The 25,997-nt window shown below is 40.8% G+C and overlaps 2 protein-coding genes across 9 annotated transcripts in view; one reads left to right on the top strand and one right to left on the bottom strand.

Annotated features, from left to right (window-relative positions):
• Window positions 1-9,935, top strand: part of MFN1 (mitofusin 1) — a 61,355-nt gene extending 51,420 nt beyond the window's left edge. For 6 of the 8 annotated variants that reach the window (XM_048862992.2, XM_048862987.2, XM_048862990.2 and 3 more), the window contains 5 exons: window positions 139-368; window positions 1,419-1,574; window positions 2,726-2,922; window positions 5,933-6,067; window positions 7,802-9,935. In XM_048862992.2, coding sequence (XP_048718949.2) covers window positions 139-368; window positions 1,419-1,574; window positions 2,726-2,922; window positions 5,933-6,067; window positions 7,802-7,871 — 788 coding nt within the window. In that variant the 3' untranslated portion in view covers window positions 7,872-9,935. Of the gene's footprint in view, window positions 1-138; window positions 369-1,418; window positions 1,575-2,725; window positions 2,923-5,932; window positions 6,068-7,801 lie in introns of those variants that run through there. The other 2 variants (XM_048862991.2, XM_075132097.1) reach the window with 2 other exon arrangements.
• A 905-nt stretch (window positions 9,936-10,840) lies between these two features.
• GNB4 (G protein subunit beta 4) overlaps window positions 10,841-25,997 on the bottom strand; it is a 53,904-nt gene continuing 38,747 nt past the window's right edge. Inside the window, exons 5-10 of the mRNA XM_048862997.2 lie at window positions 25,084-25,147; window positions 23,873-24,035; window positions 23,381-23,447; window positions 23,055-23,256; window positions 16,251-16,467; window positions 10,841-15,611 (exon numbers count right to left, since the gene is read on the bottom strand). Of these exons, the coding sequence (XP_048718954.1) occupies window positions 15,505-15,611; window positions 16,251-16,467; window positions 23,055-23,256; window positions 23,381-23,447; window positions 23,873-24,035; window positions 25,084-25,147 (820 nt within the window). The 3' untranslated portion in view covers window positions 10,841-15,504. The remainder of the gene's footprint in view (window positions 15,612-16,250; window positions 16,468-23,054; window positions 23,257-23,380; window positions 23,448-23,872; window positions 24,036-25,083; window positions 25,148-25,997) is intronic.

The raw sequence follows: 25,997 nt of genomic DNA, 5'->3' as shown, positions 1-25,997 counted from the left end.
TAGGCCTCAGTTAATACTGTTGCTTAGGTGTTTGAAATTAAAAAAGCCAGATACAGAATGAGTGCATCATATGACCATCCCAAGATGGAGTAAAGTTTTGCATAGTAACTAAATTTTGCTAATCCACTTTGTTTTTAGAAAATCTGACACCATTATTACCTTCTGGTGTTCAGAATCAGCTCCAGTTGCTAATTCCATGCAGGAAGTTTGACCTCAGTTACGATTTGAACTGTCACAGTCTTTGTTCGGATTTTCAAGAGGATATCACATTCCGCTTTTCCCTGGGGTGGACCACCCTTGTAAACCGCTTCCTAGGCCCAAAGAATGCTCATAGAGTGCTACTCGGGCTGGCAGATCCAACCTCACAGGTGAGTGCTTCCCAGGTCTTTCAGAATGGATTGGGTTGATATCTGATGTTTTCTATACATTATTTTACATGTGTGTTAATAGCTTGGTGTGTTGTCTGCTCACCATGTTCCCTTTGTCTGAAACTTGTTTTGGTGAGGGTTGTTATTACTGGGTTATATGCATGGATGAAATGGAGCCAGAACACCTTTCTAGTACTTCCTGCAGCTACTGCATGCTCTTGGGGACTCTGATTTTTGTTTTACCTCTGTATCTATCCTTCTGGTCACCTCTTCATTTACAGTTTTTGTATAATTAAAGTGGAACAAAGCCAGTCCTACTTCCCTCAACCTTATGGACTGTCTGGCTATTTGGGGCAATGGAGTTTTTAAATGTCAACACTAACAAGTGGAAAGAAACTATGGTTTCCTGCTGTTGTGATAAATGTAGCGATAGCCCCAAACTGCAAAATAGGTCTCCAGATGTTATCCCTCCCTGCTCCCTTGTAAAGCTTGAGAGGCTGTTCAGACCTGGGATTTTGGTTCAGCCCATCATGAGGTCACCATGAAATTTGGATCCACTTAAGACTTTGCCCTAGCCTCAAAGTAAAAAAAAAAAAAATTCATGGGTGGATGGGTGCATTTGTAGGGGAGTGAAGGGTTGAAAGAACTGCCAGGTGGGCACGGGGCAGCTAGAATAGTGGGGAATGGATAGGAGCTGATGAGGCATAGTGGGAATCGAACAGAATTAACTACAGTCCATGCTAAAAGCTTTAATTATATTTCAGGAATTTGGGGCAGCTCTTCACTTCTTGCCCCACCCCTGTCTGGGTTGATGAGATCTTCAGGAAAGGCCCATCTCTTGTTACTCATCAGTTTTCTGAACAACTCTCTAAGCCTCCGTTACTGCTGTTCAGGGTTAAACAAATTAAGAGCCTTTTTGAATCTCCCAGACAGTCTTAAGTTCAGTTTTTAACCCTGCTTATGAGAAAGCAAAATAAATAATAAAACCAAGCAGTTTGCTTTATAGTTCCATAATGCTTATCACTCAGTTGCCTTATTCTGCTCTTCTAGATCCCTCGTCCTTTAGCTTCCACCCCCTCTGCCACCTGTCTTCCTGCCGTAACTCCAGAGAACGTATCACAGGAGGAACTCATGGTTTCTTTGGTAACGAGTTTAGCTTCACTAACATCACGGACCTCTATGAGCATCATCATCGTTGGAGGAGTGGCAAGTAGCATTTGCAACTACCTCTATAAACAGAAAGCATGGCAGAGACTATTCCAGATGTACTCTTTTTACTGTTTAGGATGCCATCACTGCTGCATAGAATTGATGTTTGCTTGTTAGAATCAGTCTAATTAGCAATGGGCCTAGTCCACAGATGGCAAGAATCAGCATAGCTCCATTCAACTCATGACTTAAATAGAACTATGTCTAATGAAGTTAGTCTTACTAAACAGATACTAAACAATAGGTGCACTTTCCTTTCATGTGCTTGGTAAGCCCCTTGCAATCACAGGTGAAATCTAAAAATTAGTATTTAGCATAGTAAAGAATTGTTTGCTAATCAGTTTAGCCAGGGTTTCTTTGTAAATGGCTACAGAATAGTTAATTTAAAATACTTAAACTGAGTGATTGGTTTATTAGATTTCTTTGATATCCATTGTTTTTTTTTAAATTTACTCTTCATAGGCAAAGGCTCCAGGAATCAGTCATGCTGTACTCTAACCTATATGACTCTACATCATGGTTCCAATCCTGCAACCCTTACTTATGTGAGTTAGGGTTACAAGATCTGTGGCTTCAGAACCACTTTGCAAATGGGGTATCTAGGATAAATACTTTTTGTCTAATGCAGCAAAATATTTACATCTTCAAGGCTAAATAGCACTGCAGTAAGGGGTATAAAGTGCATTAAATGCTCGTAGTAAGTATGTAATAAGAAAACTGGCTGAGTAGGGTCATGATGGAGCCTATGTTTATTCCATATAAATGTGCTCCGTTTCTAAATTATAAAATTTATTTGATTTTTTTTGTCAGGCTCAATTTGGAATTGCTGAGAGCTTTGCTTTCTGCCTCTTACTTTATCTCTAGCAATCAAGATTCTGTAATATGAATCTAGCTAAACAGTTCTGCAGCTGATGCACAAGGTGAAGAGGCTCTAGCTCCTTATGTAGCTGTGTTGCTCTGCAGTGCTACCTGGATGATAATTTTGTTAATCCAGTCGGACAGAAAGGTACAAAGAGAGCAAATACCTTGAACAGGAAGTTGACACTTTTCTCTCCTCTTCTAATTATGACCACACTCTGACAAAATACATTCCATAGAGCTACTGTCACATAATCTGCTCAGGTCATGAAAAGATGCTTCTTTTTCAGGTGTGGAGAACTGTAGGCTGGAAACTCATATGTCTTTCCCTAAGTATGTATGGATTATTGTATCTCTATGAGAAACTAACCTGGACAACTAAAGCAAAAGAGAGAGCCTTTAAACAGCAGTTTGTAAACTATGCTACTGAAAAATTGCAGATGATTGTCAGTTTTACTAGTGCAAATTGCAGCCATCAAGTGCAACAGTAAGTATTATACTTATCATTGTAGTCACTAATACAGGAAATACATTTCAGTGGATAATCTATGTGCATGTATTTATCAATGAAAGTTACAATAGAGAATTGAAAAGATGCTTAAGTATGAAGGTTTAAAGGTCAACTTGAAATCTATTCAATTTAAAAAAATGAGCCAAAGTTGGGTCGATTACTATTGTGGCAAAGAATCCTCCTTTCATATTTTTATGGTTGTACAGTCCTGTTTTGCACGTCACTGTTAGTGTAAAGACCTCACACAGCCACGATTACCTTTCTGACTACGGGGGAGAGAGAAAATGACTATAAAGTGGAGAAAAGAAATATTCTTTCAGTTATAGTAGCCTTAGGTGGTGGTTGAAAAAGGGGGGAGGGGAACTTCTGAGAAGTGTGGCTTTTAAGTTGATTGAGCCCCTTTAGCAAAATGCTTATTTTTAATGAAGGAATTTTATGGATATTGTTTCACAGAAAAAGCATCACTTTTCTGGAGCTGTAGTTTTGTTAATCTTGGTTTGCGCGTTCTTATTCTCTTTACTCAACTTAAACGTGAATTGGACTAGTTTAAAGAGCAGTCATCAGCAAGCTTCCTTAGTACCTAAGCACTTACATTATGCAATTTTCATTAGCACTTAGCAGTAAAAAATATTCGTGCTGTTGCCAAGAGATGAAAATAATGCCCTTCTTTTCCTATCGTTCAGAGACGTTTTGACTTGTGCTATAAAAAGCCCTTATGGAAAAAGGATGATGGGACAGATTCATGCCTAGCGTAATTCTATCTAAATCGGGCTGAAGTCAATTAAGTTATGCCAGGGATGAATTTGGCCTGTAACATTTAAGCCTTTTGTCTTGCCTTTAAGATGCCCTTTTAAATGGTCTGTTTTCTTTTGGATAAATGGGGGATTTACACAATAACAAGAGACAACTCATATGGGTATTACAGCATAATTATTTGAAATCATACAGTTAATTTGTGCCTGATAACTTCACTTACCCTGGCAAAACAGCAGAATGTGTAATGCTTACCCCTAACTTGTATCTGTCTGAAGATCTAGAATGATTCTCAATCTCTATAGGCAGTTTCTTTGTCAAGCAGCTTACTATATAAATATGAAAGTTTGGCTCTGTTCTTATGGGCAGTCATAGTCACATCCTTTTCACTAATAGTGAATCACTTAAGACTCAGGATGGCTTGGCTTTTAGAATCTTAACTAGTTTCACTATGTTCAGTGTTCTGAAAGGACTGCTTCCCTCATTCCTCAAGTGACCATATGTCTCTGTGCTATCGGGACAGTCCTGGAGGTTTTGTAAGATGTCCTGATATCCCGGGAACATCTTTTGAGCCCGTTTGAATTGTCCTGGTTTTTCAATCAAAATGTTTGTTCAATATTGCTGTTCCAAGCAGAACTGGCTCTGTATTTACCAGGGACAGTCAGTTAGTGGAAGGAGTGTTCAACGTGGTGAACAGGGTTTGAAGCGATGAGAAAAGTCAAATGAATGTAGACCCTATCAAAGCTGTTGGTTTGCTCAATTTGAATGTTGGTGACACTTTGTTAGGTGTTTTACGATAAACTCATTCAGATGCTAAGGGCTAGATGAGAAAGCTACTTAGGCGTAAGTGCTTAAGTCCAACAGCTTTGCACATGCCTAGTGGTGGGAACAGTGCCTAAAGGCTCGATGCTTCCCCACAGCTAACTAGTTGCTCACAGCCTTCACTCATGGCAAAGTCCCTGTGGTTTTCTCAAATGAGGTATTCTCTCACCTGTCGTCCTGATCCAGGAAGTGTGCTCAGAGTACCCCTATCGGATCATGCCTCACACATAACACAGGTGGTGGGTGTCCCCAGAATACCCCGTAGCCTGGCAGCTAAGGCACTCACTTGTGATGTGGGAGATCCAAGTTTGAATCCCTCCTCTGCCTGATTTGGAGGTGGGAGAATCCAGTTCAAGTGAGAATCCTAACCACCAAGCTGTCAAGTCACTCCCTTTATCTCTTGTCCAATGGCTATTTAATTATTATACAAAATGGAGAGCTCGAGAGACACCCATTCCAGAATAATCAATAACCTGAGAACAGAGACATATGGTCACCTGAGGAGTGAGGGAAGCAGTCCTTTCAGAACACTGCCTGTATAGTCAAACTGGTTAAGGTTCTAAAAGCCAAAGTGGTCAGGGCACTCACCTGGCAGGTAAGAGACCTAAGTACAATTCCCTGCCCCAAATCAGGTAGAGCAGGGATTTTAATCTGGGTTTCCACATCCCAGATGAGTGCTCTAACCATTGGGATATTGGCTATAGAGCCTCTCTCTTTCTGCCCTCCTGCCCCCACCCCACTTCCCCTGGGCTGATTTGACTTAGGTGCCCAACTCCAGGAGAGGCTTCACAGCTGAGAATCCCAAGCATAGATAGGCACCTCCCTTCAGCCTGTCAGGCACCCCAATTCCCTTGTGAATCTAGGCCTAAGCCTGAATCCAGACCACTGCATTTCGTTCTTAGCTAATTTAGGTGGCTCCCTGCTCAGCAACTTGATTCTGAGAATCCATTTGTTAGGCATCTAACTCTTCTCCTGCATTGTTTGGGAAGCCTGGGCACCTAACTCGGAGCTGAGAATTCCACTAAGCAGCAGGACACTTAGGAGTCAGGCATTGCAACACCTACATCCCTTTGTGAATCCACCCCCAAGTTAATAGCAAAAATCCACTACTCTGAGAACAGTCTCCAGCTTTGGAGTCAGAAGCTGGCAGTAGCAACATCAGCATGTATTTAAAACGAGGTCTATTTTGTATTATTTTTTTAATGACCCTAAAAATGCCACCACCACAGTGTCCCTGTTCTACTGATTTTTGAAGAGTCCCTTTGCTCATTCTTCCTCCTGCTGTCTTTCTTTATGCACTTGTATATAGCAGTTGGTGGCTGTTCTGATTGCATTATTCTACCCATGGACTCTGAAGTGTCGTGTAACACGAGGTATGGTAAACTATAATTACAAACTTGTTTTCCTTTAGAGAAATGGCCACTACCTTTGCTCGACTGTGTCAGCAAGTCGACGTTACTCAGAAAAATCTGGAAGAAGAAATTGCAAGGCTGTCCAAAGAAATAGATCAGTTAGAGAAAATACAGAGTAACTCAAAGCACCTAAGGTAATGATCCTTTTGTATTGACTCAGCCAGTTGCTTAAGGGAGAAATCTTGAACTAGCCAGCTAGAGAGAGGCTGAAATCCTGGCTCCACTGAAGTCAATGGGAGTTTTGCCATGGACTTCAGTCGGGCCAAGATTATATATAATCTTCTTGCCTCGTACACAGTGGCACTGAAATGCTTTGAATGGGGGGGTGCTGAAAGCCAGCCCCACCCACCCCCGAACTGGAGCCAGGAGCAGGGCCGTGCCTCTGGGGGGGCACCTAGACGGGGGTAAGGGGGCCAAGACTGAGGCCACAGCTGGGATTGGGGTGTCGTCATCCCCCCCGCATCCCTAGTTCCTGCAGCTATGCTAGTACACCAATAGCAGCAGTTGTGTTCTTTGAAAGTTACCTTAGCCGGTTGTGTTTTGTCTGGGGGATGTGGGTAAAGTCTAAAAAAATATCACCCCATCCTCATGTTGATCTTCTCCTTCTCTGCCCAGTAAAAATAGATTTCTCAAGAGTACTTTATCAAGCTCCAACAATGCAGGTCACTTTTGTTCCTTTGGAGATGGGGCATGAGTTCCTAAGCAGGTCTTCGGTACAAAGCTCTCTCCATAGGAATACTCTTAGCTGGGGCTGGGAGCAGGATAAATTCAGCTCCTGTATTTCATCCCCTCTCTTCTCGCTCATCCAAGCAGGGCCCCTTTCTCTTTTGGAGATGCCTTCCCAGGTCCAGCGGACCCCAACCCCGTCCAGCAGGGTGACAATGCACCCTGTTGTCTCCTCACCTAGCAGCCAAGGGGGCAACATTTGGCTTTGTGTCTGTTTCTCTCTGCCCATGGCTTGCCATTGTGTGCTGCACACCGTCCTCAGGCTGAGTCCCTGGCTCCGCTAGGGCCATTTTCTAAAAATGTCAGTTAAAAGGGGTTTATCTCAACCAGCATTAGCTACAGGAGCCCTAGTGTAAACAATTCAGGTGGGTTTTTAACCCGTTGTTGTGTAACCCTACATGGGCTTCTCTAATGGAATGGCATTGAAAGCATTGCCAGTCCATCTATGGTGCCAGCAGAGATGCTGAAGGGTGGTAGCAAGGGTGAGACTTTTTAGAAAGTTTTGCTAGTGTAGACAGGAACTGGGAGAGGCAGAGCTACAAGGGATGGTGGGGTTTTTCTTGTTCCCAGCAAGGAGAAATCCATCATCCCTTCTAGCAGTGATTCCTCATGCCTTTGTGAACACGTAGGAACTACCCTTTCTCTAAGGTGTTTTATACTCAGATTAGCAGCATCCTGAGGTTTAAAAGTATGTCTACACTGCAAAAAAACCACAACACTGCAGCAAGTCTCAGAGCCTGAATCAACTGATGCAGGGTCATGGGGCTCAAAATAATAATGGAGATATTCCTGCTCAGGCTGGAGTCTGAGTTCTGAGACCCCACCCCCCTCACTGGGCTCCAGTCTAAGCGGAAACTACACTGCTACGCCCATAGTGCAAGCCCAAGTCAGTTGATCTGGGCTTTGAGATTTGCTGCTGCTGTGGGGGGGGAGCGGTGTTTTAGTTTTGTTTGCAGTGTAGATGGACCCTGACTGGGCAGAGCACATAAGCACTCGTTACAGTGCTCTTCTGAGTCAGGTGGTCTAAGTAAGATTGCTTGTGTCCTGCATTTCATTCCTAAAAAGTAAAGAGGCTGAAGACTCTTGTGAGAGTTTGGATGCATGCAGGTGAATCAATCACTTTTCTCTTGTTTGTTTTACAGAAACAAAGCCATTCACCTTGAAAATGAGCTGGATGTTTTTACAAAGCATTTTCTTCAGCAGAATAAATAGACCAATCTCTTTTCACTGCTGGCTTCCTTGGGTAACTGCCTGTAGGACAAAATTATAGAATGACACATTGCTCCCCTGTGGAGTCACATGAAATGACATTTTTAAAATTACTTTGATTATACTTGTCAGATACTGTAACACCCAGTTCACATTTTTGCAATGAACTGTATCTAAAAGCTGTGGTAAAGAGAAATTTTGCAAGAGCAAAATGATCATTTATATTTACTCTGGTGACTTAAAATAAAAAAACAACAACCCAGTATTATTTTGTTTTAGTATTTACCAGTGGCAAATCCTACCTTCCTAGCATCTGGGAGTTAATCTGTTATTCCTTCTCTTCCTCAAATCAGTATCAATGTCTCCCAGTTCTCTAGATGCTGATTTTTTCAGATTTGTTTTATGAATGAAAATATTAGGTGAACAGCTCTAGCAGCCCAAAAGTGCTTCTTTAGATTTTGAATTCAGATAAAATCAATGGGGCTGGGCTGCCGTTACCCTACTTCTGTTAGTTTATAGATAGACCTGCCATTTTTATTTGTATAAACTTGATTCCCTCTAGGTATTTTGGAAAGCTTTAAAAATTCAAGCAAGCTGCAGTGATGGAATGGCAGTGTTCCTCACGCTGTAGTAACAGGAATATTGAAAACCAAAGTAAGTTAATGTGTAAAGTTCAGATGACTGTCATGTGCAGCATGCAAGCCTCTACCTACACCAAACAGGGGCATTTCTGCTATACAGTTGGTCTACACTCAGCTGAATTTTTGCATAGTTTGGGATAAGGGATTAAAGTTTTTATCTAAGCACCTGGGGGAAGGCTTGCTATTTTCTAGTCACCTGGGCAAGGGATGTAGCCTAGCCTTCAAAGATTTCTCTCACTACATCATGAATACCTGCCATGTTCTGCTGTGAGCATTATAAATTGAATTGCTCTTCAGACTGCATACATTTGGGAAACAAACAATATTTACCATATTGCTTGCTTCCTTCTCAGACCAATTGTTTAGGCACTATCTTGGCTATTGTATTTCAAGTTCCTGAATTGTTCTTTACCTGCCACCTGCAGGTATGTGTTTTGTTTTTTAAATCTTGGCCACTAGTTCCCTCTGTTCTAGCTTTGTGTGTGGATGTTTCCATCTTAATCAGCTTTTAAAGGGTGGTTGTAAGCCAGGGACATTCAATAGATGCTAGCAAGGATGCCCAAGTGCTTCCTGATGCAGATCATGTGCAATTTCACCTGTATTTTATAAACAGACTTTTAAAAAATATTTTAGATAATGAAAGCCTTTCAGAATATTTATATATCCTTGATAAATGCTGCACAATCAGGTTTAAAACCAAACTCGTGTGCCTGTTACTGTGGTAGCTTAAGGCCCCAGATTTTTATTGTTGCATGAGTACTTGCTGGGATTTTTCACTAATTTACAAGAAAGGGCTAATGAAATGCACTTTGTTTTTTAAGACCTGCTCATGATACTTTATGTTAAAAAGCAGGAAGTGATTGCTTAGAAGCTGGGTATGCTGCATGCTATTGGAAGTGTTTCAGGGTATTGATTTTCCTCATTGTTGTGGGAGTATGCTTATGATATGAGCTGTGAAGATGGGCTGCAGCCCAGCTGGTTAAATGTACAGAAATTATGTGAGGGGAAGAGTTGCAAATGTATTTATAAGTAGTTTATTTTTTGAGAGTATTTCTAGACTGGTTTAATTTGTGGGGGAGGAAGAAATACTGCCCCTTTAACTTATTGAATTTAGTTTGGCAGATGAGTTGACTAATGTAGTTGGTAAGAGATGATGCACTATTCCTCATTTTAAACTTGACCCCATTCACAAGCAGTGTGTAGCAGAAGATGCTGTTTTATCTGCATCTTGTATTGGTTATTACAGAAACTGTTCTAAAGCATGAGACCTGTGTAATTCAAGGTTGCTTGTTTCTACTTTTGTGGAAATTCTGATTTACTTTATGACAGCCACTTACTGGTGTTCCCTATAGTTTTGTTGAAAGACATCAAATGAATGACCAAGATGGTAGCTGTGGAAATAAAATTCAGAATTCTTTCTATTGGAGGTAAAGTGTTAGTGTGGTTCTTCAGGAGTATGTCCGATAAAAGGAAGGAGACTGCTCCTTCTTTGCTTGATGTAACAGCTGCTCCCTACAGATTACCTAGTTCCCCCTCATTTAAGGTGGGGTATATATGGCTGAGGATTTCCTGCTACCACTTCCATCCTGCTTCTGAACAGTAAGTTGACTTTTCTGCCACTATTTGCATTATTTTTAAATAAACTCAAATGTTAGGACGGGCAGCTGCTGTTCCCAGAAAAGAGGAGTTAACAGGGACGATTATCAATGTACATTGCTATTTTGTCTCAATTTGTAGAGAGCAACTGCATTCCTTTATATATAAAAGGAAGTCAGGCTAAGGCTTTACACACTATTTAAAAACTTGTCCTTTTCATTAAGGATTCTGCTCATTTTCTAATGCTTGGATTGCAAAGCCCCTTCATTTCCCCTTTGATATTGCAGCAGAAAGTAGTATTGTTTAAGAGGGAAATGGACTATGCTTGCCTAAAGAATTATAAAATAGAAATGCTAAATCCAGAATGCCATTCTCAAACAAAGGCTAGGTGCTCCAGTCATTGCTGAAGTGCATCTTTTTGAAACAAAGATCCCATGGACTACAGTAGTGTTGGGATTTGCTGTGTAGCATTTTCAAGATGCCTTTAGTAGTACATTCAATTTATAGATGAGGCAGTGCTATGTGTGTCAGAATTTGAATGATGACTAAGCCATAAAAATTACATTTAAGACAAAAGTTCATTAAGGTATATAGCACATATTTTAAATGTATGCTGGAAATTTTAGTAGGAAAATTCCCACAGTCACCTAAATACCTCTGCACCAGGGTATTTGCCTTTATAAGATTGTCATGGTAGAAGGAAGGTTGTTAAATAAATATACACACCACAGCAAGTCTGGTTAAAAGCACTTGTTTATTGGTTACAATATCAACTCATGGCAACATCTTTCACTGAGCCACTGTACAAATACAAAGAAAAGATCCATGGGGGGGGGGGAAGGGGGAAGCTATAAACAGAGTTCATAGCAAGTGATTTTTTTTTAAACAGGGAAGTCTATATAACAGCCCTGTTATAGAACAAGTGGCACAAGTCCCTGTTTTGAATTAGCTTAAATAAAAAGGTTTAAGACTGTTTCTGAATACATACACAATCCAAAGGCAGTGCAGAATCACTTCATAATTGGTAATATTACTGAAGTTTTCCATCAAAGTAGTCAGCAACAAGTGAAATTAAAACCATTAGATGAGAAATGCTGGGCAATCAGAGCTAAGTGCTAAACTAAGTCAAGCATGTTGAAAAGAAATTCGTTTTGGACTCCTTTGGATGTAAAATGTAGTACAAGTGTTCAGATGCTTTTTTTTTTTTAAAAAGGAGAAACAAATAAGAGCACCATTGTGTAAGTAAAACAAAGGCTTGAAATATATCTAAAACTATTCCACTGAAGTCCCTATTAGTCAAAACCTAAACATACTGTGTGGTATAAGAATGTCAGGCACATTTAATCGGTTATCAGTTATAATCAATTATTAACACTGTTCACACATTTACCATAACAACACTGCATTAACATTCTGCATGTATTTTACACAACCAGCAATTGGATAAAAAGGCTTGTGGTGCCTCCGAAGTGTAGGAAGTAGTTTTACCAGCATGCATGCCAGATTACTGTATACAAAGTGCACCATCAACCCATGCTTAATTACTTTTACAGGAAATGCTATCTCAAAATCTGTCATTCTGCTACACAATCATTTCATACCAACTATCTGAATTAGCCAATACCTATTCTCACCAACATTTTAAAGCACAGCACTAAATCTAGTGGAGGTGACAGTGTCCTCAAAGAGGAAAGACTAAGCACTCTTGGAATGTTTTTCCCAATACTTTCATTACACCCTAAAGTAATGTGAACTTCATGATGGGACAAGTGGGTTACATTAACTGCATTAAAGAGTTATCTATTTCCAATCCATGCATTACAGTATGCACATGAGGACTAGCTGGTATGTCAGTTCAGCACTGCCAAATCAGAGTCAAACTCTCTCCTCAGAAGAAAGCAGTTCTAATGAGTTTTTCTACTCCAAATGGATTATTGAACCAGCAGTTCTGTCAGATACTTAACAGTATGTGACATTCAGCAAGGCAGATGGTAATGACATTTAGGAGAAAAGTCTAGAGATGGTTGAAACAAGGTACACACATTACCCATACTAAGTAAATGTACATTAGCAATGTTGAAGCTTTATGTGGTTTCTAGAATCTCACCCAGCATTTTTTCTAATAAAGTGATAAAGGCTGAGTATACATGGGAGCAAGTTGAAACTGGAAGTTTGCTTGGTCAGTATCCTTCACCAATCAGCCTTTAAAAAAAACAGTTGACAGCAGTTGTACCTGAATTAAAGAAATCTGTAATTTCATATGAGGCACATATTTCCAAGTTACAGCTTCAACCAATTACATTCTTGCTACACTACTTCTTTTAAAGTACATTTAAACACTGATTTACTATTAGAATGAAGACTGGAAAAAGGTTACTTTCCTAGCCATTACAAATTTTTGGCACAATGGTCATAACTTAAGTATTACTAATTCCAAAATCTAGTACATATTTTTGTAACCACATAACTTATTTGAAATTAAGTAGCTCTACAGTTTGGCAGTGGTAAACTTTTCACAACAGTTTAACGTGTACCCCACTGTGCTGTAAAATCCACTACCTGTATTAAACTTGTTCACCATCACGTGAACAGTTAAACTACACTAACCTGCACATCTGAGCTTATATTAAGCTACAGGTACACATCTTTTAGTCTAAAAATCCCCATGGAGACATTTTCTTTGAGATGCAGGAGTCTGGATGAAAGCTTTCAAGTAAAACCTGCAAATGGTGGTATGTAGCAGAAGATGGGATTTGGTGCTTAGTTTAAAATTAAGCTCTATCTTAATGAGTGTACCATCTTGAAAATTCACCCATAAGCAATGCTTAAGAAAACTGAAATAGCTCATATAGGCCCATTATATTGCCTCAGTTCAAGATGTAATAAATGTCCCACTACTATAAATGTTTTTTTAAAAAAGCAAAACAATCCAAAAGAGACTTATACCAGGACTCCAACAGTAGCCACCGTTTTGGTGCACATTCGCTCCAGGTGTACACTCCCGTTACCCTTTTAGAAATCTGACTTACTTAAGAGTTAGACAGCAGACATCTATGCTGCAGTATAAAGGGAAATAGTGAGATATTTAATTGCAAGTATGGGAAGTCTCTTTACAACACTGGCAACTAGGAAGCTTAAAGATGCACCTTTAATGAGAAACTATTTAGTAATTAAAATTTTTCCTCTAAGAGTTTACTAGCAAATTTTCAGAATGATTCACTCAAACCAGAAGCAGCTGCAAGTTTAAAAATCAAAGGCACCATTAAAAAGTATCAAGTGTTCTGCCTGACCTCAAAGAGCTGCCGTCTTGGAAAAAGATACAAATATTCCATAAATAATTCTGCAAACAGATTAGAAAACAAAATAATCTTGCTGAAAAGAAAATGCAAAGGAGTTTCTGTGATCTACAGCATAACATGATTTTGGTCCAACACCATGATCTGCCTTTAGTAAGTGTATACTGCTCCAGCACGGGATGTGCTTTTTTAACGGATACTGAATTTACTACAGTTGGCACATTGATTGGCACCTCCACCATTGTAAACATGGCATATTTACAGGCACAGTCCGGAAGTACTGAAATTAGAATGACAAGTGGTAGAAACTTCACAAACAGTGGTCTCAGCAACAATCTCTTTTCATATTACAAAATGCTGGGCACTTATGTTCACAAACTGACCCAGGGACATTTGGACACATCACACCTTCAGGTGGAGGCAACAGATTAACATTAACTTTCAGCTTTATGGTAATTTATTTAAATACACACATTTAAAATAAAGCACTTACAAGAAGCCAACAGAGAATGGCCCTTTCCTGAAAGTATCAGGTACTTTCATGCCCAACTCAGATTCCCCCCAGGGACATCCACCACAAACATGGACACACTGCCAGCACCAGAGTTAAGTGATCTTCATGGGTAGTTTCAAATGGATTTGAGTCATATGATTTGTCATACCTACACACTAAGAAAATGCTTACTAGTTCAAGTGCTCTTGGTGCCTTTCATTTTATAAGTGAATCCTATCAAGATCAGGCATATAAAAGGAAATGACTATTTACTGTCAGTTTGCAGATTGGCATCTAAAAAGATGCCAAAGCACAGACCACTGCAGTTGTAAATGAACTAGCAGGATTTAAAATTTAGAGTGCAAAGTTTCTAGAGGGATCATAGAGATTATCAAAAATGTTATTGTTCACTGTAGATAACATGGTCACTTCAACGATTACACAAGACAAGCATGGTCTGTTGTGGAATAGTAGGGCAAACCTCTAACTTTGCAGTTCTAGTAAGGGATTCACTGTATTTCCTAAACCATTTGTAGGAAGCCTTCATAGAGAAACCCTCTTAAATCTCTTCATTTGCTGTAGTAGTTGAACAGCAAGTTTGTGTACACTTTTAAAATTTCTTCAATCTATTCAGTTAACTCCATGCTACAATATCACCTTGCTAGTGCATGGCAGCTGGAATTTGCAGTGGATCAGAATCCTCTTATTTACAACTACACTGTCAAAAGGAAAGCACTCACCCGCTTAGTGACAGTAATAGGTTACTTGACTTATGTACTCTGTTCAACTTAAAGTAACTTACATGAGAGGCTGAAGCCAGCGTGTTAAAACCTTATTTTAATAGATACCTAATGGCATTAACATTCTCTTGGTGCTTGGAGGCCATGGCTGCTGACGGATGAACCAGGAACCACTGACTGGAAGGAGTAATTCCCCATGCTTAAATAGACAAATAGGTCTAGAAGCGAGTAAGTAAGGCGCTAGGTATTACCACGGTCATCAGGGCCTTTTTAAAAAAAAAAAAGTAGTAATTCAAATGCCTTCCATTATAAAAACACATACATACCATTGGCTTCACTTTATCTACAGTAAATTCACAAAAGCGTTTAAAACAGCAATCTAGTTCATCCACTACAAAACTCAGAAGTGACATCTCAGGTTAAATGCAAAGCTATAAATGTAGTTCCTTAAAAAATGCAAACATATTTCTTTACATACAGACAAATGTTACATGATTGGCTGCTATAATGTGTATATTCTGTTATGTACAAAAAAAAGTACAGAATTAGCAGACTTTGAACACAAGCAGAAATCCCTCGAGGACAATCTAACCAAACCACCAAAAACAAAACAGACTGGCTCTTAGTTTCTCAGTCACCATGATTATGTGTGCTGGCCTGGCCCCTTATTAAAAGTCAGTGATTTCTCCACCCCCACCCCTATTTCTTCACTTGATTTTTTTCTAGTTTACAGAAAGCCTTTTTGTGTAATAATCAGTGAATAGAAAAACTTCACCTGCAAATACAAGGTAGAAATGTTATTTCACAGCTATAGGCTGCAGCATTGATCTCTCCAGATCTCAATGGAGAATGTACATGTTTGTCTCCCAGTTAATTCCAGATTCTGAGAAAACTGTCCCAAGACCCTGTAGCTACAGCCATGCCATCATCAGTAACACCTAAACAGCTGACACGGTTGTCATGGCCAGCAAGGACACCTGGAAGAGAAGATGGAGGAGGTTAACAGCTGAAGCTTTTCAAGTTTTGTACATTGCTTTTCAAGTTAAATTCACCTCAAGATATCCTGCAAGAGGTTTTTTGTTTGTTAAGAGTGATTAACTGACAGAAGAAGTAGCCTCCTATGTTTTGTCTTAAAAGAAATATTAGCTCCCCAACATTATAAGTTAGCTCCTATCTTAGGAAGCCCTGAACCCTTGAACCAAACAGTTAAAATATTGTACATCTGGATTTTCCCCGTATATTTATTTATTTAATTAATAAAATAAATAAAAGGTGCTGACAGTGCCTATAACCAAAACCAGACACAAAACCACTTACTGTACACAACATAAAACCTCACATACCTTTTCTAAACATCACTATTACCAGATCTGAAATATGAAAAAAATAAAATGCAAGAAAATAGGGATACAAATCCAAAAACAAACCTTTATGTTGAGTAACTGACCTTTAAAAGGAAGCAGGGAAGATTTCACAATTCAGCAGCACTCGCAGGTATCACTGACTACCAGTGAACTAGTTTTACGTTTAAAAGTTACAGAAAGTGGAATGTGTTCCATGTTGAGATTCTGCTAAAGAAAAAGAACTGCAACTCACTGCAGATACCATTTACCAACCTGCTCTCTCCCCCTTCAGAGTATCCCACACATTGCAGTTGAAGTCATCATAGCCAGCTAGCAAGAGACGACCACTTTTTGAGAAGGCTACAGAAGTGATTCCACAGATGATATTGTCATGGGAGTACATCATTAACTCTTGATCTGCACGCAGGTCAAAGAGTCGACAAGTGGCATCATCAGAACCAGTCGCAAATGCATGTCCGTTGGGGAAGAACTGGAAGTGAAAATGAGACAGGAGCTTGACACCAGAGAAAAGTGTTGCTCGTGCACGGTTTCAAAAACGGCATGTAGAGATGATCTTTACTGAGATACTCAGATACAACACAAATTCACGAGCAAAAAGAAAAAAAATCAGAATGGATTTTCAAAATGCAACTATTGTGCACACACAACTGTGTTTAACACTTGTAGCATAGTACTGACCAAAGGCAGGTGCAATGGCTTCACTGGCAAATTTCAAGAGACAAGAGGAACTAATTTCCATAAAACGGAGTGGAGCATGGCCATTTTTTTCTTTGGAATAACCCATGGAGACTGTCCCTGTACACAATGTTCCACCTTGAGCTGGTCAGTCCGGCTGCTTGGATCAAAACAGAGGACTGCAAGCTAGCATTTCAGCCTCCAGAATTCACACCTACTAAATAATCCATATTAAGCACCTCATTGATTTAAATGGCAGTGAAAGGTACCAAGCACATCTCAAGATTAGACTCAAGCATATGGGCTGCATTTCTCCACAGATCGTGCTGCTGGTATTCCAGAGACTTAAGAATTTGCAGTGTTTATAAAAAAAGATGCAATGTAGGTTTAGATTTCATTACCCATTAAACAGAACATGTCCTCTGTGGATCAGAACATAAAATGGGGCTGTGGCAAACAGAGGAAATACACTCCAGTTCAGAAACATTACAAAACTATTCCAAGGGTAAATATATTCAGCATTTTTAAGCACTAGTTTCACCTTTAGTTTCCAGAGTTTAAAGATGCCATTTTTTACAGGAAATCCAAATACACACTGATGAACATAAAAGTTTGAGAATTGACTCCATCTTGAAGGTTTATTATTTACTACTTTAAAAAAAACAAACCAGTTACTTACCTTCTTGTAACTGTTGTTTTGAGATATGTTGCATATGTCCATTATGCTAGATGTGTACACATCTCATGCATCAGTGCCAGGGTTTTCACTAGAGATACCCACTGGGGTGGCCACTCCTACACCCTCACATCCTGTGTGCCTGAGCAGAGGGTTTACCAGGCTGCGGTGACTCCACCCTATCTTCTTCCATCTGGTGTACACCGAAGAGTGAGGTCAACCTAGGTACGTCGCTAAGTGATGTGAAAAATCCAACCCCCTGAGCAACGTAGTTAAGCCAACCTAACCCTCAGTGTAGACAGTACTAGGTTGAGGGAAGCCTAGCTATTGCCTCTCAGGGAGGTGGATTACCTCTATGCTGATGGGAGAATCCCTCCCACTGGCATAAGTACTATCTATACTTGAAGTGCCTCTGCAGCTGTGCCACTGTAGCATTTCAAGTGCAGACAAGCCCTCAGATAATAAACTTCAATGCACAGGGGAAGGAGGGTGGGTCACATAAAGAACATACACAATGTCTCAAAAGAGCAGCTGCAAGGAGTAACCATTTTTTCAAACGATTGCACATGCCCATTACACTAGGAGACTCCCATAAAGTTTCCAACAGAGTTGGGACTAGGATTCTCATCAGACGAGGAATTGCCAAACTACTTTCCCCACATTTGTGTCTTCTCTTGACGTGATAGTAATCACTTAATATCTAGCAAAGATGTGGACTGAAGACCACGTTCCTCTCTGCAGATGTTCGCAATATCCATGCTTCCCAGAAATACTGCAGAAGCTTAGTGCGCTCTGGCTGAAGGCAGAGAGCACTTTTCAGAAGCCGTTATGCTGTTGATCTTGTAGCACATGAAAACACAGCTGGTGATCCACTTGGATAGTCACTACACTGTTACAGGACACACTCTCATTTGTTCTGCATAAGAGATGAATAGCTGAGAACAGACCCAAAAGTGCTTTGCTCTATCTAGATAAAAAACCAGTGATCAGCAAACATCCCAAGCGTGGAACTGTTGTTCATCGTGAGCATGTGGCTTTGGAAAGAAGACCAATATATAGATTAGTCAAGGTGGAAATCAGATACCGCCATGATGAAAAATTTAAGGTGTAGCCTAACCAGTACTTTGTCCTTTTTCTTTTTTAAGGTTTTGTGACACGCTACACCCCAGGGGAGTACCCTATAACCCTCATATTCATCATTTGTATATAGTTGTGATATTGCATACAAAGCATGCCTTGTAAGGTATCATGAGAAAGGTTATGATCTGCTGAAACCCACTGTTCCATCTAAATATATAGATCATTAATGCATACGAAGTTATGAGAATTGTGTTATATAGTTGTCACTAAAATATGCTGTGGGAAGCGCCGAGATACTAGCTCCCCAAAGACGTTTATCCCCCTGGTTATTAATGCCTGGGCAAGTGTCGAACCACCAACAATAGCGATTGTCCAACATGAGAGCTACAATGCAATGACTCACTTGTACAATGCCACACCAGGGGAATTGCTCAACCTTGCCTGGTGAGTCAGCAATGTCCACCAGACATGCCTGGACTTGTGTTCTCCAAGCACAGGGACTAAGGGTATAAAACAGAACACAGTGGCCCCATGCTTGGCCTTTTCTCCTGCCCCCACCTATGCTGCAAGCAACAAGGATGCTCAGAAGACCAAAGACTCCAACAGAGGCGGCTGGCCCAGTTTTCAAGGATGAAACCTGTGTACTATGAACTGAAATATCCAGTAAGGTGAGAAAAACTGCTTAATCTAGATCAGGGGTCGGCAACTTTTCAGAAGTGGTGTGCCGAGTCTTCATTTATTCACTCTAATTTAAGGTTTTGCGTGCCTGTAATACATTTTAACATTTTTAGACGGTCTCTTTCTATAAGTCTTTAATATACAACTGAAGTATTGTTGTATGTAAAATAAATAAGGTTTTAAAAATGTTTAAGAAGCTTCATTTAAAAATTAAATTAAAATGCAGAGCCCCCCGGACCGGTGGCCAGGACCTGGGCAGTGTGAGTGCCACTGAAAATCAGCTTGCCATAGGTTGCCTACCCCTGATCTAGATGTTGCCCAGTCTAATAGGGTTGAGAGTTAAGACTGCATGCTTATGTTTTATTTTCTTTTGGTAACTAACTGACTTTTTGCTATCACTTAAAATCTCTCGTTTGTAGTCAAACTTCTTTTAGTGTTTATCTTTACCAGTGAGTTTGCCTGAAGCGTTTGATAAATCTGCTCAGGTTTACAAAGGCTGGTGTATATCCACTTTCCATTGATGCAGTGGTGAACCAATTAATAAACTTGCACTGCTTGTCTTGAGCAGTGCAAGACTATATATTCCTGAGGTACAAGGCTGGAAGCTGGGGGGAATTCGGCTGGTACCTTTCTTGGTGTGATTCATAAATGGCTCTGGGAGCATTCATACAATTTAGCTGGGTGTGCTGTTGTGCTGAGTGATAACAGCACCTGGAGGGTTTTGCTGCTTGTCACTAGCAAAGCATTGTTAGAGAGCCCAGGATGGAGATTTAAGGGGGCACAGCGGTCCCACCATCCCAGGCTGCACCCCAGGGATCCCATCACAGGTCTACGGAAAAATCCAACCAGGGCATGCAAATCCCCAACTCTCCTTGCCGAGGTGATGGCCATTAGAAAAGCCATGTAACAATAAACAGGAGGCTAATGGTTCAAGAGGGAACCTGTAAGGGCTGTTAAAGTTCAAATCCCACTGTAGAGTAGCGTCTCTGAAAGGTGAAAAAAATCTTTTAAGAACCTTGTAATCCTAGGGTTAGAGGATACAATTCTGCCTGTAATAAGGAGGTCAAATAATGAAATTGGGGCCAGGTATACTTGAATGGAGCTAACCACCAAATCTGACTTAAGTGTAACATAGTCCAAAATCATTTTAATCATAAATTACAAAGGAGGCACACTATCTGGGCAGCTAGCCAAGCGTAAGTGGAAGCATTTATAAAGGTAGATAGCCCTTGTGGATGGTTTCCTACTATTAAGTAGGACACTATGGACTGCTTCCAAACAGTGCGATGCCGCTGAGGAACCAGGCTGTGACGTGTAGCAACTGAGGGTTCAGTGTGCAAAAACTGCCTGTGATTCTGCAATATCAGGTCCTTGACTAAAGGCAGGGGTAAAGGTTCACTGACAGACAACTTGCGCAGGTCCAAGAATCATGGCTGCCTCGCCCAGACTGGTGCAGTATCATTTTCCCTCATCCTTGCTTCATCTTTAACAACCACCTTGGGAATCAGAAGAGCAGAATAGAGCAGACCCTTGACCCGGGGAAGAGAAGCATATCTGAGATGGACCTGGGGCTTTAGTCCACCTTCAAAAACAGAAAAAAAAAGAGTATTTCCTGTTCTGACAGCTTGAGTATAAATCCACTAATGGGACTCTCCCTACTTGAAATACTGATCTTAGAATAGCCAGGTTGAGAGGCCATTCATGATCCAAACTGAATGACCTGCTTGATCAGTTCGCTAAGGCATTCTGAATCCCTGGTAGATGTGATGCTCAGAGTCAGGGAATTCCATATGCAGATGTTCCACAGCCTGATTGACACATGCTGTTTGATTTGGCAACTCCTGTTTATTGATGTGGAACACTGTCTTCTGAACGCCTCGTTGTCTTGTCCGAAAGAGGCCCTGAGAAGAGAAGAGGCAGGTTAGGACTTCCTGCTGCTGGTCTTAAGCTTCCAACGCAGGACTGTCCAAAGCAGCTGAAGACCAGCATCAAGCAGCCTGTCAGTATCATGTGGACATACTTCTCCCCTCAGGGATATGTTTCTATAGAGTAGTGGTTTCTTGACTTCTGATGGTTTGTCAGTACTGGGCAGGGACACTTACCTTCTCTGGGATTAATTTTTGTTGGAGACAAAGATCTAGATGCAGTAGGCATCCCGCACTGTAACCAGTAGGGCTAATGATGGAGCTGGTATGGTACTGGGGGCCAATTATGCCTAGATCAGGCCCTCCCATTCCTTTGATCTACTCTTGGCAGGATGACTCCTACGAGAGTGGGAACAATCCCTGGTTTCCCTGAAGTGGGAGACATCAGAACCCACTTCAGACTGAGGAGAAGCAGGAGTACTCCAAAGGCCAGGGTGAAGCGGTACCAGCCAGAGATGGGGAAAGTGATCTACAACAAGCCTTCAGTACCAGCAGCCATCCTGGGGCTTCCTGGCCATCAGGACTATGCGCTGAGGAAGAGCGCTTACCATTGGTCTTGGAGCTGGCACTGAGATTAATGGAAGCAGCACTGAACCTGAAGTTACTGGTACCGTAACAGACCCCCAGTGTGGAAGCCAACACGTGCAACAGCCCCTGCAAAGTGATGTCGGTCTGAATGATCGGTGAGGGCAGAACAGAGAGGCTCAGCAGATCCTATGAAGTTGTGCTGGCCTCCCGGGTGGCTGGTGCTGCGACGGGCGTTTGCCCTGCTGTAAGCAAGGGTGGTAGCACCACTTTTTGTGCCGAGGAAGCAGCCGCCCTCGCCAGCCCTGGCACACGAACTGAAGTCAACAGATCTGCTCTGAGAGAGCCTCTAACATGAGACAGCGGGAAGCCAGAGGCCAAAGGATGTACTCTACCTTCGATACCGAAGTGGTCAGCCTCCGAGGCTGAGGAATCCCATACTGAGCACTTTGACATGAAGTTGTCCTCCTCTTCAGCTTCAGAGGCTGAGGGCACTCCAAGCACCGTTACCTCTTTGAGGACTGCCCTGGTGAGGGGGATCTCCTCCTGTCTGTCCACAGGTAAGACGAGGGACACTCGTGGATGGAGTGACTGAGGAACTCCCTCTATCCACAGAGGTGGTTCTGATGCTGGGCAAAGGGCAGCCTCCATGAGGATGTACCTGAGATGCTCTTCTCTTTGCTTCTTAGTTCTTATCTTGAAGCCCAGGCAAATCAGACATGTTCCAGATGTGACCTCATCCAAACGCTTCAAACAGTGAGTGAGGATTGCTCTCGGGCACTGGCTTTGACACCTGGAGCAGGGCTTGAAGCTGGGGGACACTGACCTTCCCCCCAGTATCAGGCGGAGCTCAAAGTCCACTGACAGTCTGAACAATAGATAAATAATGGAAAAGTAAAAGCGGTCCAAGAGAGGCAAAAATGAGAACCACTAACAGCTCATTCGCAGAAGGAACAAAGCTGACAGCATACTCTGAACAACTGCAATAAGGAACTGAATGAAGGGTGGGGCAGCTCTGCCACTTTATACTCCGCTTGGAACATGAGGGATATCATAGCGCAGGAGTGGCTGCCTGTACTGGTGCTGCGAGGGAAAATTCTCCAGCACTGGTGCACAAGACGTACACATACCTACTGTAAATGGACATATCCAATCACGCAAAGATAAAGTATTATGAAGCAAAAGGAGGTCAAGCAGGTAAAGATGGACGGAGCAGCAAACAGTTATGACAACTTAGACTAAATGAGGACAGTCTGAATTGTTCCAAGATCACTTAACCATATCTAGAGGATATGTATGATTAATAGTTATGAATTAGATTGCAGGTGGTTGGTCTCATCAAGATCTCATATTCTAAGAAGCTACATTCATTGTAAGTGGCCAACTCAGAGTTGACGACTCTCCACCCTGTTTTGAAAACTAGATTATAAATTGAAATCTTACAGCTACACTTATTGTCTCCTCGCTCTCCATTTGTAAATAGAAATGCTCACTTACACAAACTGCGTTAATATCAGACACATGCCCTGTGAAAGACTGCCTGCACATTCCATCGCGAATATCCCAAAGCTTGGAGGAGGCATCACAGGCACCAGAAACAAAAGTCCTCATGTCTGGACTTAGGGATAAACTCATCACATCTCCGGTATGCCCAGTGAACGTGGTGGTCTGTTGACCAGTTTCAATGTCCCAAAGAGCACTGCAAATAAAACAGATGTATTTCAGCAATATAATGGAGTCTCTGCAAGTTTAGCTTAAAAACAATCAAAGCACTGAAAAAAAAAAAAACACCCCATCAAATACCCCCCACCTCCAAAACTCACCAGGTGGTGTCCCCTGAACTTGTAACAATTTGGTTGTCATCTAGAAAACGACAGCAGGACAAGTATCCTAGGAACAGAATAATGGCAGACGTTAATGTCATACCCCACTGTTGCAGTAAAAGTTATTCAAAAAACCTTCTCAGTATGTCACACAAGAACCACCACTTGATGCTACTTGTGTTTTAAAAATAGCAATACAGAAGCCAAATTCACTTGAGTATGTACTGCTCCATTTGCTCAGATAGCTACTGGTAGTATCTCATTGGCAGAGCTAAATGAACACAGAACTTAGCATTAAGACTGATAAAGTCAAAATGAGTGACATACAAAAAGTGATTTCTAAATGTGATCAAAATGAAGATTAGACTATATTCTATTTTGCAAATTGCTAACACTTGTTTTCACTTTACAGCATGCAGTGAACAGTGCAGGCTTGGGACTGTGTCACTTTGACTAACAGTAGAAAAATAAATGTAGTAAAATGCAGCTGACCTGTATGCCCTGGTAACTCTCTGCTCACTCTCACATTGCCCTCTCTGGTTTTCAAATTATATATGGAACAGATGTTGTCCAATCCACCACAAGCAACATAGTTGCCAGAAGGAGCATATGCACAGGTCATCACCCAGGAAGATCTCAAAGGAATGGCATGCATCTACAGAGACAAGGCACATTAGAACTACACCACATTTTACGCAGTGACACTCAACCATAGTGATTCTTGTCCTACCTAGTTAGCTGCAATACTGCTTTAGCATTGCAGCAGATGCTACTAAGTAAGAGAGTGGGATATCCCACTAATAAAGAATCTGATTTTAAACATGCTTCTATTTGTGCTGAATATTTTACTTGAGATGGAAAAAATGGTCGCCTGGTTAGATGTGTGCAAGTTCAGTACAATCATTTTTATAGTATCATAGCTATTCTGAAATTAAGGATTACTAGTTTAACATGCAACTGGTTTTGGTCAGTTCAAATTTCTCCCTCCAGTTTGTCTTCTTGAGCCAGAACCTCACCTGGTGTAGATTGGCATAGCTACACCAATGAAGCTATGACAACTGCCATCAGCAGAGGATCTGCACCCCAGGTCCTTCCTCATTTGATCAAGGTTTCTCACTACCAAGGAGCCAAACATCTATTATAATGGATTTACATTAATTCTCTATAAACCCTGTGGTTGTGTGCTTCTGCAACACAATAGCAGAAGGCATGTGCCACAGAAACAGCAGCACAAGTAGGGTGTACAGTTGCAAAAACAACGAGTTAGTTATTAAAACTCCTCAGAAAGATTTCACCCACCCACCCCGACACACACTCAAATGCTTGGCCAATGAACACCAGGAGCACTGCTAAGCTTCCAAGGGATCCCATGCTAACCACATTACTTCTGCAGCATGCCCTACCAGTGATCTCAGAGTTATCAGAGGGTTATAAAAAACAAATATTCTTTTCTCCCAGCAAACGAGCTACAGTGAATAGAAGCAAAGGCTCAACATATAGAAATAGGTATTACCCAAGCTAAAATGCACTTTGAATAAAAAGCTGGACATAAAAAAAGGAAAGCAAGCTAGTTAAAACTTCAAACAGGAAAAAGTGATGGAGCCAATCCAACTAAAAGAAAGAAGTGTTACAGAAAGAAGGAACTAAAACAAAAAAGTGTCACTTGTGTACAGATTACCAATATGGATTATAAACAACTCTACCTTATTTGTTGTATAACTATCCCAAATAATTAATTTTCCATCTTGGGAAGCGCTGACTAGTAGCCTAAAGATAACCACAAAACAGAAATATTAACATGTTAACTTCTTGTCTCGTACTTAATTTCAAAACAGACAAGATGAATGTCAAATAATTCAGAAAAGCCTTTTCATTTTCTCCTTTTGACTATTTTTAATCTTTCTAGGGTCAAATGTTGCTGGACAGCTGCAAAGAACAACATGTTGCTTGCTAGAAAATCTTACCTGAATCCATGAATAAAACTTCCACTATTAAAACAAGCTAGAATAACTGTCATTTAAAACTGCTCAAGCTATTTACAAATTTTATAACCTCTCCTAACTGGCTGGCTGTATCCTTCAGACTAAATGTTTCAGTATCATAAATGTAGTATAGGTACTCCTGGTCTAGACAAGCCAGAACACAGTATCACCAGGTACAATTAGCCTCTGGAATGGCTACCATATGTTAGAGATGGCTATTGGTTGTTCAAAAAACTTTTTGGAAGGAGTTATTTTATATTTAAGAAGCCTTCCAGCATCACCCTTTTGTTCCATCAGAACTAATGAACAAATCACATATTTTCTTCATTTAAATATTCCTTTTGGCAGTGCTGATGGTATTGTAGACATTTCGAAAAGTTTTTGATAAAAACTTCTAATGAATCAATCTATTTATGCATGTATTTAAATCTTATTTGGATTATTTGTCAATGCTTTTGATGAATTTCTTACACTAATAACACTATACTGAATTAGCTGCAGCACAACATGGCAGACTAAATTTATTGTTATGATTTACAAAACACACATTTTAATTCACTGAAAAATATTGTTATTCCATGTCCTTACTTACAGTGCTCTATTAACATAAAATACAATTGCACTAAAATCAACCA

Source organism: Caretta caretta, chromosome 9 (genome assembly GCF_965140235.1).
Source record: "Caretta caretta isolate rCarCar2 chromosome 9, rCarCar1.hap1, whole genome shotgun sequence".
Lineage (NCBI taxonomy): Eukaryota > Metazoa > Chordata > Testudines > Cheloniidae > Caretta > Caretta caretta.
Note: the sequence above shows the minus strand (reverse complement) of the source record. Positions and strands in the feature narration are given on the sequence as shown.